We start from the raw sequence: 20587 nt of genomic DNA, 5'->3' as shown, positions 1-20587 counted from the left end.
CGGTTCATTAATCCACTTCAAAGTGTATTGTCTGCCCCTGACTGATTTGTTCTATACATTTTAATGCCACTCCAGACACTCGCAATGTGCTCACAGGTTAAATTGGCATGGGCACCAAAATGGTAGAGAAGAACTTAATGAAATAGAAAGAATATCAAAAATATCTACACTAAATCAGATGCTCCTTTTAAACAAGAGTTTAAAGACTACAAATGCATGTTGGAGAGGGGGAATAACAATGACTTCCCTTACAAGAAACTTAAATGCAGGATGCCATTAAGCCCATCAAAAGCCATGCTATGGTTGCCAACCTATGGTCGTTCATGCTCTATCCTTTTAATTATTGAGTTTCAAGCAAAGCAACAGCACACCCCATTTTTCAGGTCTTTGGCATGACTCGGCCTGGGTTCGAACTGCCGACTCCCAGACTCAGTGCAGATGTTCTAACCATTACACCTGGTTAAATGTTGTTGTTTTTTTTTTAAACCAAATTTAGACACAAAACATCACAGCAGCTGGAGAAATGATTAAATGTATTGCCATGAGATTACATGCACATTTCAAGATCTTTACAGCTTCAATGCAAAGTACACACAATCCCAACCCCTTGGTTTGACCAATTAGCAGAGTGACCTGTTCGGAACATGTTGTGGTGCGTTATTCGTCATGCGATTTCAAAGCAATTGCATCATAACACAATGCGGTTAGAAAAGTATGCCGTAATATTCCTAAAGAAAGACAGTAATGAAAATCTGCGAAAACAACGAGCCATCTTCCAGGCCCGCCCCTCGTCCCACTTTTATGACCGCGGGCCACCCACCCCACCCTGCCTAAAATGTGAAGCAATTTGGATCCGAACTTTTTGAGCTGTTTCCGCTGCCAATTTTAACGCATGAGCATCTTTTCACAAACCTCCGAAATTAACACTCAGCAACAAGCATCAAATTAACTGTAAAAGTGACCGATTTTGTGCATAAAGTAAACCAGGTTTTGTTATAATCTACAGATCTGGCATGGTTAAGAGGACAAATCAAAGAAAAAGAAACTGCATTTGGAGTCCTTAGCCACGCAGCAAAAAAGTGAACGCAGTGCAGGCTCACGAGACAAAAAAAATAAAAACAACAACAAAAAATTACAAACTTGGCAAATCACTGTGGCAACAAATCTACAGCACCACAGAATATTCCTTGCATCTTTGGAAGCACAATATATACATATACACACACACACACACACACACACACACACACACACACACACACACACACACACACACACACACACACACACACACACACACACACACACACACACACACACACACACCTTATCTACATTACTTTTTTGACAAGGGTGTTCTTTCCCAACCACACTAATTACTGCACTGTTACTTGCAAAATCGACACGAGTAAAGTGCTATAAAACTGACAAAGAAAAAGTGAGCAAACAAACAAACAAAAAAAATCCATGCTGCTATCAAATGCAAGCAAAAATATACAAAGGCCTACAAAACAAATGGCATTATACTCTAAAGGCCAGCAGTGCATAATTTAAGGACATTATAAATAGGGTTCTCAGCAAGTCATCACAATCAAAATGTCAATGCAATTACCAGTCTCAGGTCAATGGCAAAACAAGTTGGAGACACTCGGACTCTCAGTCTCTTAAAGAAATGGTTCACCCCCCTCCCCCTCCCCAAACCCTTATAAAGCTGCACAGTAAACAGTAGTAGTGTGGATATCCAATATCACACTTTACTAGCTGAGATTACACACAAAACCCCTGCCTTTCTTAATCTAACAATTAAGTTACAATATGCGAGAACAAAAATGCTCGCATTTCTCGTGAATTTGTCATTGTGCAGAGTCTCGCTCCGACAGGCCAATGAGGACTGTACAAGTTCAACAAAAGAAAACTTCTTCATTCGGTGTGGGGTCCGGGTCTGGTGTGGGTACCACCGGACCGTTTTGAGGCACAGCCGTGGGGCCGGTATCCAGACTATCGTTTTGACTTGGCGATGACTCGTGATGCTGGAGCGATGCTGTGGGTAGCGCAAGTGGCTTATGGGTGCTGTCGCGTTGAATCGGCACCTGGTGTCTTGATTGCTCAATGGAAACAGGAGGATCTTGCGAGATGGGCAAGGAGTGGTGCAGAGGTTCTGTTGAACACACAACGATCAATTGTTTCTCGTTTATAAAAACCATATGCATTGATAGAAAACATTTCAAAGTACCTTCTTTGTTCGTATGCACCACAAGGCTGCATGGTAGCATCATTGGCTGAGGGCATGGCTGTGCTGCTTATGCAATGTCATTTGCTGGTCAGGCAGGAATTTGTTTAGGGTGCGGGCGATGGTCCACCTACTCTTTGCAAAGGACACCGTGGGATATTTACCATCCACCAACAAATGCCGGTAGACGGGGCAACCATTTAACGTCCATCCGAGAGATGGCACACACATTGATGAATCACCCTGCCTGTGAAACACCGGTATTGCTGGATCGGAATTTGAGCCCAAGCTAGACTGTTTCGAGGTGAGTGCGTATACCTCTAGGTCACCTTTGTCAGTCCTCAAAATAGCTTGACGAATGGAAAAAGATTACAAGCAAGTCAATCTCACAGCCAAGTACTTAGAACATAATATATGGACTTGGTAAACTGAGGGGACCTTGAATCTTATCTCCATGCTGTGGAGGAAATGAATGATAGGAGTATGTACGTGCCATGATGCAGCACCTGCAGATGTGCTGAACAATATTTTTCTCATCATGACAAAGAGCAGGCTTTCAATAATCAAGCAATATCCGATCTGAGCTTGAGCACAAAGAATAACACGAGATCCTCTCATCGACAAAACCATTGAAAAAAAAAACAAAAAACAATTAAGATAACAAAGTCCCCTCGAGTCAGATCATTGCTCAATGCTGTTAGCAACGTGAGCTAAGGTGGATCAAACAGTGGCATAGATCAGTGAGACCATTGGAACAAAAGGGTTTACTGATCACATCAACGTTTTGTTGTCAAACCTATGTTTACCGTATCAATGGAGAATATCAACATAAAGCAAAGAGAATGGATCATCAGACAGGTGCTGGGCTCATTTGTGCAGTTAGTCACGGCCACATCTTCACCAATATTTAGCTTGCAGAGCAAACAACGAAGGCAATTATTACCTCCGCCACAGTAGGTGGATAGAGGTTATGTTTGGAGGTTATGTTTTCAACTTTGTCTGTGTTAGCAGGATATCTCAAAACATTGTGGACGGATTCGGACGAAACTTGGTGGACAGGTTGTGTGTATGTGACGAGGAAGAATCGATTCGATTTTTTATTTATTTTGTAAGTGATTCTTCACCAGTGAAAGATGAGGCCAAATACGATACTGTATGTTGTATGATCTTTCAAAAAGTTGTGGACCAGTTATGACAAAACAAGGTGCACGAGTTGGTTCAGGAGACAAGAACAAGCCGATTAGGTTTTGGTTCAGGTCCAGATGCAGATCCAGGTCCGGCAATCCGTGGGATACAAAATGTAAACAGTTTAGCCTGCCGGAGGTATGCGCTCTACCGAGTGCCATTCTAGTCGTGCATGTTCAGAAAGTCTAGTTATACCTGCAAGTATGCAAAGTGCAAGGCAATGATTCTGAAAGAAACACTTTCTTAAATGTTGATGTTGATGTTAATGTTAATGTTTATAAATTAATACGTGGTGGAGTTGTAAATGTGTGCATCGCCATGTTAATCAGTTTGGTGCAGAACATGAAAGAAAATCAGTTGGGTGTGCAAGACCGGGTGACTTTCATTATTGGAAATTTCCAAGATGTCAATGATTTTTGCTGCCTGGTGTTGGCTTAGTGGTTAGGGTGGCTGGCTTGGGATCGTAGGGTCCCGAGTTTGAGCCCTGTTTACCGCTGAATTAACACCAGGTGGGGTCGACTCAGCCTGCCATCCTTCCGAGGTCGGTAAAATGAATACCAGTGTACTGGAAAAGGGGCAAAGCATCAGCTGCATAGTCACACCCCAACAAAATGACAGCTACCGGGCAGCCAAACTGCCATATGCAAGAAGAATTATTATTTTTGCTCAAGCAAGTTGTGTTCTTCAAAATTGTCATACATCTTCATCCTCTTCCACCAATACGGACAGTTCGAAATGATGTATGAATGCTAATTGAGGCCTTTTGCACATGTGCTATCCATCCATTGGGACCATACTCTGGGCAGAGTGTTGGTGCTGCCTAAGCAGTCTCCTTGGCTATTGGGCACAATCTTCGACGGGTCGCCACTCCGACACAGGATACCAGCATGCTGGCACTCATTTTGCCGACCCCGGAAGGAATGACAGGCCGAGTCAACCCCACCTGGTATTAATTCAACAGCCGAGTGGGATTTGAACTCAGGATCCTCGGATTCCAAGCACACCACCCTAACCATTATACCAACACCAGACATATACACGCGCTATGTGTGTGTGTGTGTGTGTATGTGTTTTTTTGACACTTTTTCGGTTTGGTTAGGATAGCACTTTTAACCTGCCATTGCTAGCGTGAGATCTGTCATTCAAATAGTCTTTTGAAGAATTTTAAACATTTCAACGAAAGGGTGGCAATTTCAAGATGGTTGACCATAATTGTTGTGTTCCTGAATGCAAATCTGACTCATGGAAATATAAGAATACGAGAAACATCTGTGAATGAGAGGTGTCAAGTTCATACAATTTCCCGTTAATACAATAACTAGCGGCAGCCATGGTTATAACTAACAAACACATAAACACTCGTTGTGCAGAGGCATGCCCCTTTCTCGCAGGTACGCTTACAAGTGCTTTCAGCTTCTTTGAAAGTTTTTTTTTTAGTCGTTTCACTATACAATCCTTATCTTGGAGTCATGGAATATGTCTTGGCCATTTCTATTCACTTCGTTACTCAGGGTTGTTGCGCATGCGTATCAAGCAATCTGGGGCAGATTGTGTCATTTTGAAAGTCACGTTTTCCTTCTGTAATGTTTGGCCAATAGTGCGCTTTGACAAAGGCTTCATCCTTCATCCACACCTTGATGGAGTACTACAGTCATCCTTGATGCTATCCACTTTGTGCTGGCACCCCTGCTTGACGCCATGTAAACCAATGAATTCAATATCATTGGAATCTCATGCGATGAAGCTGAGGCTCTGGGCCTGTCTTCTTCACATCACAGGCAGGTCGGTGGTCTCTCTGTCTTCTACCTCATCCTTTCCAGTCTTGCACGCTCTGCCCTTTCCATGCTGTCCCCCACCCCAGGTTTCTGCAAGATGCACATGGACTTGCAATAACCCCGGCATTTTTGTGAAACTCCTGAAATCTACAACCACTGCTCACCTCCACACATTCATTCCTCTTTTATCCCACCTGTGAAACCAAGATCCTCGGTCTCTTCAATCTCATTATTCCCTCTTGGGCATAAAATACCGCTGTTCAACTCCATTTCAGATAATTCCCCATCCACAATGATCTTTTCCAACACCATTAACCTTTCCAAACCGTCCTTTTCAAAGTTCCAGTTTTTCCTTCCTGAGCTTTTGCAACTGTACCCATCTGGTTTTCCCTCTGCATCCTCTACTATCCCTCATTCCTTATTTCTCCAAGTCTCCCTCGATTTTGTCCTTCAACCCCACTGTTGGTGTCCCCCCCCCACCCCACACCCACACGCCACCCACTCTTTCTGCAGTTCCTTTTGTTCTGTTACATCCTGATCAATGTGTTCTCGCTCCTCCACATCACATATAAAACTAGAACGAGCCATCAATGATTGCAGACCCTCAACAAGACTTGTTTTGTGTGGTTTTATGACACGTATTTCATAGACGTATTTGCAGTCTAACTGAACCATTCATACTTTAGAGATGTACAGTAATACCTTGACGTACGAATGCACTAACTTACGAGTATTCCGAGTTACGAGCCGTTGCTCGGACGATTTTTTGCTTTGTGCTACGAATCTAGATCCAAGTTACGAGTGGAGTGAGCTGGTTTTTTGGGGTTTTTTTCTCCCGCCTTTTCACGCATCTCCCGCCACTCACTCGTTCAGTTCTCTTGGTTATCTCGTTGAGTAGGGTCGTACCGTAGTAATCTGTGTTGTGTTTAGCTCTTGTTTTTTCATTGGTGCAGTTATTTTGTCAAATTTCTTTGTTGTAACTCAACCATGAGTCCTAAAAAAGTAACTGCAAAGGACAGTGCTAAGAAGAAACGAATGATGTCACTTGAAATTAAGCGTGAAATCATTGCAAAACATGAACGTGGAGTGCGTGTTGTCGAGTTGGCGAGGGAGTTTGAGCGTAGTACTTCAACGATATGTACTATTCTCAAGCAGAAGGATTCGTTGAAGGCTATAACGCCAGCCAAGGGCGTTACGATTATTTCGAAGCTGCGGTAACGGCTAATTGTAGCAATTAAGTGTAACGGCAAAGGGAATAAAAAAAAGAAAATGTAAAAAAAAAAAATTGCAGCAATTAAGTTTAGTGATAAAGAGAATTAAAAAAAATTGGGGGGGGGGCTGGAACTGATTAATGGTATTTTAATTAATTTCAATTGGGAAAATTGTTTTGATATACGAGCAAACCGAGTTACGAGCTCGGTCACAGAACAAATTAAACTCATATGTCAAGGTATTACTGTACTCACATTCTAATTGTACATACTTTGTAGAGACTTGCAGAGTACCAGCCCTATGGGCAGTCTTGTTCCAAGCATGCAATGCATTTTTCTGATGCATACCTTTATTTGGGAAGTGTAGAGGCAACGGACAGTTCGGTATAGGCAAAAAAACCCCCAAAAACCCGGTTACTACGAAGCAAAAACATACCCACTGCTTATAATTCAAAACACCTTGCTGTTCTGGAAAACGTGGGGACAGGAGTACTGTACTGTAAATGGTGGACGCTTGTAACACTCTTCCCCACCAGGAGGCGGCACAACACGATACACATTTACAGATAATTTGTGTTTCCCCCTACTCACCCCCCAAAAATAAAAAAAAATCCCTATACATTAATTGGGGTCATGCTAATCCTATGCAGCAAGTCTGGATGTAATCAGCCCAACAAACACACACCGCTCTGTGAATTATGGAAGGAATACTTGTTGAAAAAAAACATGTGTACTACCAGCTACCACTAGGTGGCACTTGTGGCCTACATTAGCATATTCTGAACAGGCAGACAGACAGTCATACTAATTTAAACAAACAGTGCTTGCCTTGTGAAGGGCGAGGAGATGAGCCAACAGGGTGCTCCTTTCGACCCCGACTTTTATCCTTTCCTAAGCGTTCTTTTTCCTTGCTTTTTGTCGAAAGCTGCAGCAGCTTGTTACTCATCTGGTGTGATGTCATCGAAGGCAGCAAGGGTTGGTTGGTGGTACTAATCAAATTTGTGGGGATGCGTTGTGATATATAGTGTCCAGACGCACGCACTTCGCTTTTTCTGCTCCCAACATCACTTGTGGAGTCTGCACTGCTCTTGGAAACGGAGATATCCGATACGTTGCTGGTCGAACGTGGTATGATAGAACTCTGTCAAATCAGGAACAAAAATACATACGTGATATCGCCCAAATATTTAAACAAATCAGTGTCCAACATTTATATTTCAGTCTCACAAGCCGTTCATACTTCATTATTGTTGACAACGTCCACCTGACAGTATCAGCCTAACCCTAACCCCAAAATCATACTTTGCTCGACCAAGTTTTACTCATAATTAGATAGTGTTTACACACACATATATATATATATATATATATATATATATATATATATATATATATATATATATATATATATATATATATATATATATATATATATTTGGAAATTGAGTCTCAAGGTGCGCTATGATAGCCAATGCCATCTTTAAACCCCACCTTTAACATGGCTGAAGGACGTTGGCATAGCAGCATGACTATATTAGCTCATTTTCCATGAGCCTTAAATTAAGTTGAATGAAAGCAACTTCTGGCTTTGCAAAAATTAAAGTTCTCGCAAAACAATAAATAAATTAATAATACACTTTTTAACTGAAAAAGTAAATATTTTTAAAAGGCATTAAGTTTCGACCTACTTTAGGCCCAGGCGCAGCAGCAGTGTCAGAAGATGAGGAAGTTGGTGGATCAACTCTTTGAGGCAACATGCATTCATAACGCTGTCGTTCTTTTGCAAGCTTAATGTTGCTTTCACGAAGGCGCTCCAGGTCCTTCTGGTAAGCCTCAAGATCTTGACGTAGCTTCTCACGCTCCAAAAGAAGTTGCTCATGACTTCGACTAAATGCCTCCTCTTGTTTGTGTAGCTGCTCCAACCTGAGATGAAATTCTTCAGCTTTCTCTGCCTGAATGTGGCACATGACAATTTTTTTTATTTTTTTTTAACCCAAAACAACTTATCTAAGTTAAGTAGGTGCATGTCTATGTGTCAGCCCATTTATACTCTCAATACTATCGCTGCACAAACCAATTTATGTCTCAAAAAATGTGACTGGGTCAGCGCAATCTCTGGAAATAGACCGCATTTCATTTTCTCATTTCTTGCAGACAATAAAATCCTTTATCAACAACGAGTTTCCAGTGACAGGACTCTATCCTAAGCCCTTTCATGACACATTATAATCAAGTACGTCAGCACGGCCCAATCTTGTGTACCTGCTCTTTCTGGAAAGCCTCACGGTGCTGCTGTAGCTCAGCTTCCTGCCGCTGTACGAGACTCAAATCCTCTCGCTGCCTTAACAGGTTGCGCGTTTTTTCGTGCTCCAGAAACGAGTCTGTCGGCCGAACTGCACGGCTCGATTGCTCCCGCTCCTGCTGCTGCTGCTGTTGGACCTCCAGCCAAGACTCCTGACGTTCAACAGCCACCTTTGCAGGGCAAGGGAAGACAAAAAAAATAAATAAAACGTGTTGAAAATTATCTCATTAACAAGAGGTCAAATTTGAATTAAATGGTATGATTAAACTGAAAATAATTGTTGTTGTTCGTCTTTCGGCTGTTCCCGTTAGGGGTCGCCACAGCGGATCATCCGTTATGATCCGCATACTGATTTGGCACAGGTTTTACGCCGGATGCCCTTCCTGACGCCACCCTGGTCGCCTCTAACGACACAGGGATAAGGATTGGGTTTCGCCATGATTCTGGGCTGCCCGACGCCCTCTCATAGCACGGCCAAGCGCAGAGCTCCCGTCCTCAAGTGATCCTCCAACCCAAGCCTCCGAGTTGCCGGATGACAGGCGCACGCCACTACGCCCGGTTCTTAAACTGAAAATAATTATATAACTGAATCAATGCTCAGTGATTGATCAGCATTGCTATTGGCACCACAAACCAAGAAAATTGTCAATGGATGAAATCAACAGAATGCTCATGAAGTTATGTGAACCTCTGTGGGAAGCAAAGCGAAGCTTGTGTTTTGCGTGTTAACCCTTCGTCGGAACAAAAGAGGCAACATTTCAGGAGATGGGATAGGGGCGAGAGCTGATATCAGATGGGAGTGAGTCAGAGGGGTGTGCATCAGACCAGGGTCAAGGCTCACGGAACACGTGGGTGCAAGAATGACTGATTTTCACAGGGATAGTTTGGGTTCAAGGGTTAAAAGTGAAGGGGACTGGGACTGGGATAAAAGTAAAAAGAATTGGGAAACAAACAAGAAGCAAAAGCTGGACAGAAGGTAAATACACCAAAGCAGTTTTTTTTTTTAATGATACAATACAGTATACAAATAAATCAACACAAACCTTCAGAAGGAAGATGAGTTTTCATTCTAAGAAAACTGTCAACCAAACAAGACCAACAACTTGTCCAGGTCCAACAATTTGCTCAATGAATGCCCTTCAACAGGGACTATATGCAAGCTATGTATACCTGGGTCAAAATACACCCACCAAAGATTAGACAGCATCAGAGTGAAGCAGGTGTGTAGGGTAGCTTCAGCGAAGGGAGGGGGATTGGGGTAAAATGTTGGAATGTATGAAGAGTTGAGAGGTGGGAGGACGAGTAAGGTATGGACTATGCATCCGTTCCAGACCATGAGAAAATACTGGCTTCTTCATTATTGGAGGAACCCTAGCCAACATCCCTCAACCTTCAAATTTTAGCCCAATCCTCCCAGGAGGAGACATGACCTGCGCACACAGTCTGCACCTTCCCTGACGAAGGTCACTTAGTTAGGCCTAAGTCATATTTGCCACGGCGGCCGTGGGGTCTTCAAAATCTACGGCCACTAGCAATTATACGGCAGCCGCAGTATTTCCACGGTCACACAATGTAGCAGTCACATATGTTTTTATTTTTCGGGGAGCCGCACGGCATATTTAGAAATCGTGGAGACCGAAAACATGGGGGTGCCGTACGGTCTTTGATTTGATGTCGCACGGTGACCTTAGGGCGTTCCTGCGGTGGCCATAGAATTTTCAAGGCAGATGCAAGGTGCCCGCAAGGTGACCGTAGGGGGCCCTAAGGCGAACGTGTGGCCAGACGGAGGGTAACGAGTGGGTTCTTTTTTTTTTTTTTTTTTTACCAGTTTTTTTTATTTTTTTTTTTTCGGCTTGTCGAATTGCTACGGTGAACGTAGAAATGAAAAAAATTATAACTCCGCGTTATAATTCCACGGCGACCTTACGACCTGTAAAATATAGCCTAATGGCATATGGCCACCCTGAGGCCACCGCAGAAACTCTGCGGCCGCCGCACGTTTGTCAATTCAGAGGGCGTACGGCCGCCGTATCCTCGCCGTAGAGCAAATTTGACTTCGGCCTTAGGTCTTAGAAATTGTGGAGACCGAAAACGTGGGGTTGCCGTATGGTCTTTGATTTGATGTCGCACGGTGACCTTAAGGGGGCCCTGCGACGGCCATAGAATTTTCAAGGCAGATGCAAGGTAGCCTCAAGGTGCCTGGAAGGGGACCGCAGGGGGGCCCTAAGGCGAACGTGCGGACAGACGGACAGTAACGAGTGGGTTAAATTTTTTTTTACCAGTTTTTTGTTTCGGCTTGTTGAATTGCTACGGCGAACGTAGAAATAAAAAAGTTATAACTCCGCGTTATAATTCCACGGCGACCTTACGACCTGTAAAATATATCCAAACAGCGTAGGGCCAACCTGAGGCCACCGCAGAAACTCTGCAGCTGCCGCAAGTTTCTGTTAATTCAGAGGGCGGCGTACGGTCGCCGTATCCTCGCCGTAGAGCAAATGTGACTTAGGCTTACCGAAAGACGTGAGCCTCATCAATAGAAAGAATTTTTTTGTTGGTGGTGCTTGCCGATATGTCGCACAGCATGAACATTATGCATCTTCGCAATTACATTTGTTTTTTCTCTGACAGAAAAAAAAAATTTGATTGCAAAATAATAAGCAAGATTGATTCTGTTTCAGTAAAATTTGAAACAAGCAACCATGTTATTACCTCCACCAATGAAGGTGAAGGAGGCTATTTTTCACCCCTCTCTGTCTATTTGGTTGTTACTTACGAAATCTAAAGATTTCGTAAGCATATTGATGACTTCCGTCCTCTGTTTGTGTGTTTGTTTGTTTGTTTGTTTGTTTGTTTGTGTGTGTGTTTGTTTGAAGGCACGATAACTCGAGAACGGAAGAAGCTACCAATGTCAAATTACACCACGTGATTCAGGAGGGTGATGGCTAGTGCTGATTAGATTTTGGTCAAAATCGGTCAAAGGTCAAGGTCACAGTGAGGTCAAACATTCGATTTTTGATGGTTTGGTACAGAATCATCATAGAAACTTCTGGTTTGCGTCGCTACCTTCTCTAGAGACAGCTTTCATTAGACAAGGTCAGAGGTCAAGTTGACGATTTCGTAAGTACCAGTCTATGACTGCTTGTTTGTCTGTTTATCTGTATGCAGAATATCTTAAAAAGTTGTGCACGGATTCGGACAAAACTTGGTGGGCATATTGGGTGTGTGACAAGGAAGAATTGATTAAATTTTGGTGAAGATCCGAATCCGGATATGATAATTTTTTTCGTGATTCTTTACCATTGAGAAATAGGGCTAAAATAATATACAGCACGATATCTCAAAATATTGTGGACGGATTCGGATGAAACTTGGTGGAGAGGTTGGGTGTGTGACCACAACAAAGTTTCGATTTTGGTGAAGATCCAAATCCGGATACGATAATTATTTAGTTTTTTTAAGTGATTCTTCACCATAGAGAGATAGGGGCAAACACTACATATAGCATGACATCTCAAAAAATTGTGGATGGATTCAGATGAAACTTGGTGGAGAGGTTGGGTGTGTGACCACAACAAATTGATTCCATTTCAGTGAAGATCCGAATCCGAATATGATAATTATTTAGTTTTTTAAGGGATTCCTCACCATTGAGAGATATTATATGGCCAAATGCTACATATTGCACGATATCTCAAAAAATTGTGGACAGATTCGGACGAAACTTGGTGGACAGGTTGGGTGTGTCACAAGGAAGAATCGATTCGATTTTGGTGAAGAACCGAATCCAGATCTGGATACGAGAATCATTTGATTTTTAAAGTGATTCTTCACCATATTGAGAGATAGGGCCAAAAACGATATAGTGCAGCTGTATAGCATGATATTTCAAAAATGTAATGGGCCTGATATGTTCTCGTGGATCAGGCATTGCGTGGTCAAGGTATGCGCTCAACCGAGTGCCCTTCTAGTTTTTAAAGTGATTCTTCACAATTGAGAGATGGGGCCAAAAACGATATATAGCACAATATTTCAAAAAGCTATCTACGGATTATGACAAAACTTGGTGGTTGAGATGGGGAGGTGACAAGAATAAGCAGATTTGAGTTTGGTTCACATCTGGATGCAGATCCTACCCATCAGTGGAATGCAAAACGTGAACTCTTCAGCCTGACGGGGGTATGCGCTCTACTGAGTGCTGTTATTGTAAAGACATTTTATTCAAACAATTACTGGTACCCTCAGGGGTCCCAATACCGAGATATATGTATATTTACTTTGATCTATTCAACCCAACTCAACTTGACCATCAAACCAAAACTCACCTTCAAGCAATCCAACAGCCCTTTCAGGTTGTAAATGTGCTGGATTACCTACAAACAAAAAAAGTCACAAGGGATCGGGTATAAGAATAGAAAGGACAATGGTATCTCCAATTTGCAATTGAAAATAAGGCAAGAATGAATAATACCATCACAATAAGGGGCAAAAAAGGGAGGTCAAACCTGATGTGATCACACAAAAGAAAGGACAATTATAAATAAACATAGCGGCAATACCCCTGGGCGCTCACCTGGTAGTGTCTGGATAACATAACCAGGGAACCACTGGTAGGTGTGGATGACTGACAAAATATGTAATGGAGAATAAAGTAAATACCTTTGGATTTTTTTTTTAATGCCATGAACAAACCTTGGTGCATCCGGATCTGAAGTCTGAAAGGTTATAGTCAAGTTTCATCAAATTTGTGTGTGGTCTCAAAGAATTAGGCAAATACATATTTTGGGAGGCAACCCCCCTAAAACTCCCTTAGCCCATGATTTTTCTAACGTCATGAACAAACTTTGGTATATCACGGGTGATGAAGGTTGTGGAGAAGTTTCATCGGAATTGTGTGTAGTTTCTAAGAAAGCAAATACCTCTTTTGGGGGGCAACCCCTGGAGACCCCCTCAGGGCCCGATGTTTTTTTAATGCCATGAACAAGCTTTGGTACATACACGGTGATGAACGTTGTGGTAAAGTTTCATCAAAATCGCATGTGTAGTTTCAGAGAAGAAGTTGCAAGTATTTGTGGACCGACAGAGGAACGGATGGATGGACGACGCGCCATCCCATAAGCTTCCCGGAACTACGGTCCAGATGAGCCAAAAAGTCATGAAGCAAGGTTCATTTGTAGAATAAATAATTTTTCGAGAAAAAGGAATTTTTAAAGTGACTTATTTTCAACAAGCGTGTGGTCATTCAGTGAAACAGTCCAGAAAACCTGCACTTCACCCTCAAATAAAATGAAAAAAAAGATTTTTTTGTGTAATATGGTAAAGAATATGAGGAAAATAATACCTTCAAAGTCGAGAAAAGTCCAAGTAGCAGAACATATATGAAAGTTTTAAAGAAAAAAGATTCTTTCAAATATTACATTACAGGCATCTTCACACTTGTGGGATACAATAGGCCCAATGGGAAATCAGCTGAGAAAATGGTCAGAGAAACTGAAGCAAAGCTGAATCAAGATAACAGTAAAGCTATGGATCCATCAAAATGTATCTGTAAAGCACCTCTTATCCACTGACAGAAATCATTCACATGTCCTTGAAATGTTACAATCGCAACCAAGGACGACATGTATATATATATATATATATATATATATATATATATATATATATATATATATATATATATATATATATATATATATATATATATATATATATATATATATATATATATATATATATAGTCCAAAAACAGCAAAAAAAAAAAAATTCAGATATTGTCTCCACAAGCCTTAAATTATTCCACTATGATTCAATAACACGCATAAAAAAATTTAAGCTGATCGGAGGTGATTTAGAGGTCGCACCATATGACGACTTTTAGTTTCATGAGTTGGTTAAATTAGGGGATGGTCAGGTATGATTACGGGTACTTCTGGATGTCCGAGGAAATGGAGTGCATTTTCGAACTCTATGGGGTCGATTTACTCTCAGAAATTACTGCACCGACATTGAATTCACTACCATTTCCAAAATATGACCGAAAACAAGATTTATCATTACTGGAGTTGAGTAACTAATCCTACTCATTTCGATATTTTCTAATCTATAATTAATTTGTTGTCAGTCTAAACATTTCTTAGAGTAAATTGACCCTACTGAGTTCGAAAATGCAGTCCATTTTCACCGAGGAAGTTCAGAAGTGTACGGATTTGCATCTCACCATACCCTAATTTTTCAATCAATGGAATTTCAAGCTATTAGAATATTTCGTCTCATTTACCAAATACCACTATCATCTCCGCCTCTGTTGCTGTCTCCACTCCCGCCTGAACTTATTTCTAGCCGGCCCAACATCCAGTGTTTTAGATTCAATGATTCACGAAAAATGTTATTTATTACTTATTAAATCTAAAGATTTCGTAAGTATATTGATGACTTCTGTCCTCTGTTTGTTTGTGTGTGTGTGTTTGTTTGTGGGCACGATAACTCGAGAACGGAAGAAGCTACCAATGTCAAATTACACCACGCGATTCAGGAGGGCAATGGCTAGCGCTGATGAGATTTTGGTCAAAATCGGTCAAAGGTCAAGGTCACAGTGAGCTCAAACATAATTCCGTAAATTCATGTGGAGAAATGGAGTATTTTTGCTTCAGTCGACGTTACGAGTTCATTTTAACTTCAATTTTAGTTTTGTCTTCGGTTTTTGTGATCGCTTAGGACGCTTAACACTCGGTTGCTGAAATTCTGGTAAAAATAGGACGTTTTGGAGACGCTTTAAGATTGTATAAAAAAATATTTCACTTTCCGCGTCACGGCTCGTCACGTGGTGCAGCGCGCTTCAGCAGACGCGGCGTTGAGTCACGTAAAGGTATTGCGTTTGCGCGCTGACGGTGTTTTCGATAAAGATGGTGTTTAAAAGTTATTTTTTATCCCAATAAAGGTTATCGTCGCATGCCTGACTCGCTAAGCCGTCGGATTATGCAAAGATTGTTGGTGGATGGCCGAATATTACGGTTTGTGACTTGGATAAAATAATATTAAATAATTGCGTGGAGAAATGGAGATTTTTGCTTCGGTCGACGTTACGAGTTCGTTTTAACTTGGATCGCAATTCTGTTTTCACTTTTGGTAACAGTTATGTATGCTTAACACTGGGTTGTTGAAATTCTGGTAAAATCGGATGTTTTATGAGATTTATGTCGGGAGTGGTGTCTGAGGCTTAACTGAAGATTATGCTAATATGGGGGATTGTAACACACGGCATTACGCGCTCGTTTTAAAGTCAATTTCAATGCTGTCTTCAATTTTGGTAACGGTTAAGTATGCTTAACACTCGGTTGTTGAAATTCTGGAAAAATCGGATGTTTTATGAGAAGTTTGGTGCAGAATCATCGTAGAAACTTCTGGTTTGTGTCGCTGCCTTCTCTAGAGACAGCTTTTATTAGACAAGGTCAGAGGTCAAGTTGACGATTTCGTAAGTACAAGTCTATGACTGCTTGTGTGTTTGTTTGTTTGTGTGTGTGTGTTTGTTTGTAGGCACGATAACTCAAGAACGGAAGAAGCTACCAATGTCAAATTACACCATGTGATTCAGGAGGGTGATGGCTAGTGCTGATTAGATTTTGGTCAAAATCGGTCAAAGGTCAAGGTCACAGTGAGGTCAAACATTCGATTTTTGATGGTTTGGATACAGAATTATCGTAGAAACTTCTGGTTTGCGTCGCTACCTTGTCTAGAGACAGCTTTTATTAGACAAGGTCAGAGGTCAAGTTGACGATTTCGTAAGTAACAGTCTATGACTGCTTGTTTGTTTGTAGGAACGATAACTCGAGAACGGAAGAAGCTACCAATGTCAAATTACACCATGTGATTCAAGAGTGTGATGGCTCACGCTGATTAGATTTTGGTCAAAATCTGTCAAAGGTCAAGGTCACAGTGAGGTCAAACATAATTCCATAAATTCATGTGGAGAAATGGAGTATTTTTGCTTCGGTCGACGTTACGAGTTCGTTTTTACTTTGATTTTAATTTTGTCTTCGGTTTTTGCGATCGCTTAGGACGTTTAACACTCGGTTGTCAAAATTTTGGTAAAAATCGGATGTTTTGGAGACGTTTTAAGATTGTATAAAAATATTTCACTCGCCACATCACGGCTCGTCACGTGGTGCAGCGCGCTCGAGCAGACGCATCGTTGAGTCACGTAAAGGTTTTGCGTGTGCGCGTTGACGGTGTTTTCGATAAAGAAGGTGTTTAAAAGTCATTTTTTATCCCAATAAAGGTTATCGTTGCATGCCTGAGTCGCTAAGCCGTCGGACTATGTAAAGATTGTTGGTGGATGGCCGAATATTACGGTTTTGTGACTTAGATAAAATAATATTAAATAATTGCGTGGAGAAATTGAGATTTTTGCTTCGGTCGACGTTACGAGTTTGTTTTAACTCGGAACGCAATTCTGTTTTCACTTTTGGCAATGGCTAAGTATGCTTAATACTCGGTTGTCGAAATTCTGGTAAAAATCGGATGTTTTATGAGATTTACGTCAGGAGTCGTGTCTGAGGCTTAACTGAAGATTATGCTAATATGGGGGATTGTAACAAACGGCATTACGCGCTCGTTTTAAAGTCAATTTCAATCCTGTCTTCAATTTTGGTAACGGTTAAGTATGCTTAACACTCGGTTGTCGAAATTCTGGAAAAAAAAAATCGGATGTTTTCTGAGAAGTTTGGTACAAAATCATCATAGAAACTTCTGGTTTGCGTTGCTGCCTTCTCTTGAGACAGCTTTTATGAGACAAGGTCAGAGGTCAAGATGACGATTTCATAAGTACAAGTCTATGACTGCTTGTGTGTTTGTTTGTTTGTGTGTGTGTTTGTTTGTAGGCACGATAACTCGAGAACCGAAGAAGCTACCAATGTCGAATTACACCACATGATTCAGGAGGGTGATGGCTAGTGCTGATTAGATTTTGGTCAAAATCGGTCAAAGGTCAAGGTCACAGTGAGGTCAAACATTCGATTTTTGATGGTTTGGATACAGAATTATCGTAGAAACTTCTGGTTTGCGTCGCTACCTTCTCTAGAGACAGCTTTTATTAGACAAGGTCAGAGGTCAAGTTGACGATTTCGTAAGTACCAGTCTATGACTGCTTGTTTAGTTATTATTATATTAAATTAGGGTATGGTGAGATGCGAATCCGTACACTTCTGAACTTCCTTGGTGCAAATGGACTGCATTTTCGAACTCAGTGAGGTCGATTTACTCCAAGAAATGTTTAGACGGACAACAAATTAATTATAGATTAAAAAAATATCGAAATGAGTAGGATTAGTTACTCAACTCCAGGAATGATAAATCTTGTTTTAGGTCATATTTTCGAAATGGTAGTGAATTCAATGACGGTGCAGTAATTTCTGAGAGTAAATCGACCCCATAGAGTTCGAAAATGCACTCCATTTCCACCTTGGACATCCAGAAGTACCCGGAATCATACCTGACCGTACCCTAATTTATTCAAGTGATGAGACTAAAAGTCCTCACATGGAGTGACCTCTAAATCACCTCCGATGAAGCTAAAAAAAAATTTATGCGCGTTATTGGATCATATTAGAATAATTTTAAGCTTGTGGAGCCACATTCTATTTTTTTTTTCGACTTTTTTGGACGAGAGAGAGAGAGATAGAGAGATAGAGAGATAGAGAGCGCGCGAGAGTGAGAGAGCGAGAGAGAGAGAGAGAGAGAGAGAGAGAGAGAGAGAGAGACAGAGAGAGAGAGAGAGAGAGACAGAGACACAGACAGAGACAGAGACAGAGACAGAGACAGAGACAGAGACAGAGAGACAGAGAGACAGAGAGACAGAGAGACAGAGAGACAGAGAGACAGACGCAGACAGAGAGACAGACGCAGACAGAGAGACAGACGCAGACAGAGAGACAGACGCAGACAGAGAGACAGACGCAGACAGAGAGACAGACGCAGACAGAGAGACAGACGCAGACAGAGAGACAGACGCAGACAGAGAGAGAGAGACAGAGAGAGACAGAGACAGAGACAGAGACAGAGACAGAGACAGAGACAGAGAGAGAGACAGAGACAGAGACAGAGAGACAGAGAGACAGAGAGACAGAGAGACAGAGAGACAGAGACAGAGACAGAGACAGAGACAGAGACAGAGACAGAGACAGAGACAGAGACAGAGACAGAGACAGAGACGGAGACAGAGACAGAGACAGAGACAGAGACAGAGACGGAGACAGAGAGAGACGGAGACAGAGAGAGACAGAGACAGAGAGACAGAGAGAGACGGAGACAGAGAGACAGAGAGAGACGGAGACAGAGAGACAGAGAGAGACGGAGACAGAGAGACAGAGAGAGACAGAGAGACAGAGAGACGGAGAGACGGAGAGACGGAGAGACGGAGAGACGGAGAGACGGGGAGACGGGGAGACGGGAGACGGGGAGACGGGGAGACGGGGAGACGGGGAGACGGGGGGAGACAGAGAGACAGAGAGACAGAGAGACAGAGAGACAGAGAGACAGAGAGACAGAGAGACGGGGAGAGAGAGAGAGAGAGAGAGACAGAGAGACAGAGAGACAGAGAGACAGAGAGACGGGGGAGACAGAGAGACAGAGAGACAGAGAGACAGAGAGACAGAGAGACAGAGAGACAGAGAGACAGAGAGACAGAGAGACAGAGAGACAGAGAGACAGAGAGACAGAGAGACAGAGAGACAGAGAGACAGAGAGACAGAGAGACAGAGAGACAGAGAGACAGAGAGACAGAGAGACAGAGAGACAGAGAGACAGAGAGACAGAGAGACAGAGAGACAGAGAGACAGAGAGACAGAGAGACAGAGAGACAGAGAGACAGAGAGACAGAGAGACAGAGAGACAGACAGAGAGAGAGAGAGAGACAGAGAGACAGAGAGAGAGAGAGAGAGAGAGAGAGAGAGAGAGAGAGAGAGAGAGAGAGAGAGAGAGAGATAGAGATAAAAAAAAACGTGATGATTACTTCAGTCGGACAGGCAATTGTTAAAGAAACAACTTAGGGTCCTTATTTCACCTCTGCACATTTGCACATGCAGTGGAATTACTTGTATCCAAGTTGTTGATGGATATCCTCAACTGCCTTGGGTTTTGCTCATCTAACTCTGAGGTTCAATAATTATAATCATAAATAAAATTTGCCGTCCGTCTGTCTTGTTCACGTTTAAAAAAACAAAACAAAACGGGGGCCGACAAACACCACATTTGATGCCCAGACCAAGTCCGACCCGGGGATTATTCCTCGGGCATTTTCATCCACCACCTCAGCCTTTAAAGACCCGGAACCCAAAAACCCAAAAGATCGCAAAAATCCGAAAGACCTTAAAGACCCTTGAAGACCCAGGGGGAGGGGAAGGGGTGGGGTGGGAATGTGGAGGGAGAGGGTGGGGTGAGAGGAGGTATCTGGTGTTGCCTGGCAATGCTGGTACCTTTGCTAGTTACAATTAAAGTTTGAAGTCAGTGCAGCTGCATAAGGGGACAAGCATTCCTGGTTTTACTGCTGGTCACATTATCCAGTATCTTGCAGATAACATTGATCACAGCCTTAGAACAACTGATGGCCACAACACTTGCCATGGGATGGACATCATTAAATGTGTCACACCAGGAATGAAAGCCACAAGTCAGTTCTAAGGACCTCTGCCATATCTGATCAGGACTTCATTGCTCTTGGAAAAATCGATATCAATTTCTTCAAGCCACAGCACAACTCAATACCAATGTTGACGTTTGTGACGTTACAACTACCTATAACAGAAGACGACATGGAAGCTTGATCTTTTGTCAAAACTCATGTGGAACGTTTGATCACAAAGACCAAAGTGGTCAGGGATGATGCAGATGG

The 20587-nt window shown here is 42.2% G+C and overlaps 1 protein-coding gene across 4 annotated transcripts in view; it reads right to left on the bottom strand.

Moving 5' to 3' along the window:
* Nucleotides 1-516: 516 nt before the first annotated feature.
* LOC147027841 (rho guanine nucleotide exchange factor 18-like) overlaps nt 517-20587 on the bottom strand; it is a 242726-nt gene continuing 222655 nt past the window's right edge. For all 4 annotated transcript variants that reach the window (XM_085877505.1, XM_085877507.1, XM_085877509.1 and 1 more), the window contains 5 exons: nt 13026-13073; nt 8664-8873; nt 8090-8353; nt 7230-7542; nt 517-2158 (listed from right to left, as the gene is read on the bottom strand). In XM_085877505.1, coding sequence (XP_085733631.1) covers nt 1902-2158; nt 7230-7542; nt 8090-8353; nt 8664-8873; nt 13026-13073 — 1092 coding nt within the window. In that variant the 3' untranslated portion in view covers nt 517-1901. The remainder of the gene's footprint in view (nt 2159-7229; nt 7543-8089; nt 8354-8663; nt 8874-13025; nt 13074-20587) is intronic.

Source organism: Eptatretus burgeri, chromosome 4 (assembly GCF_056783735.1).
Source record: "Eptatretus burgeri isolate ZD-2024b chromosome 4, Ebu_testis_v1, whole genome shotgun sequence".
Taxonomy (NCBI): domain Eukaryota; kingdom Metazoa; phylum Chordata; class Myxini; order Myxiniformes; family Myxinidae; genus Eptatretus; species Eptatretus burgeri.
This window is presented reverse-complemented; position numbering and strand designations above follow the sequence as displayed.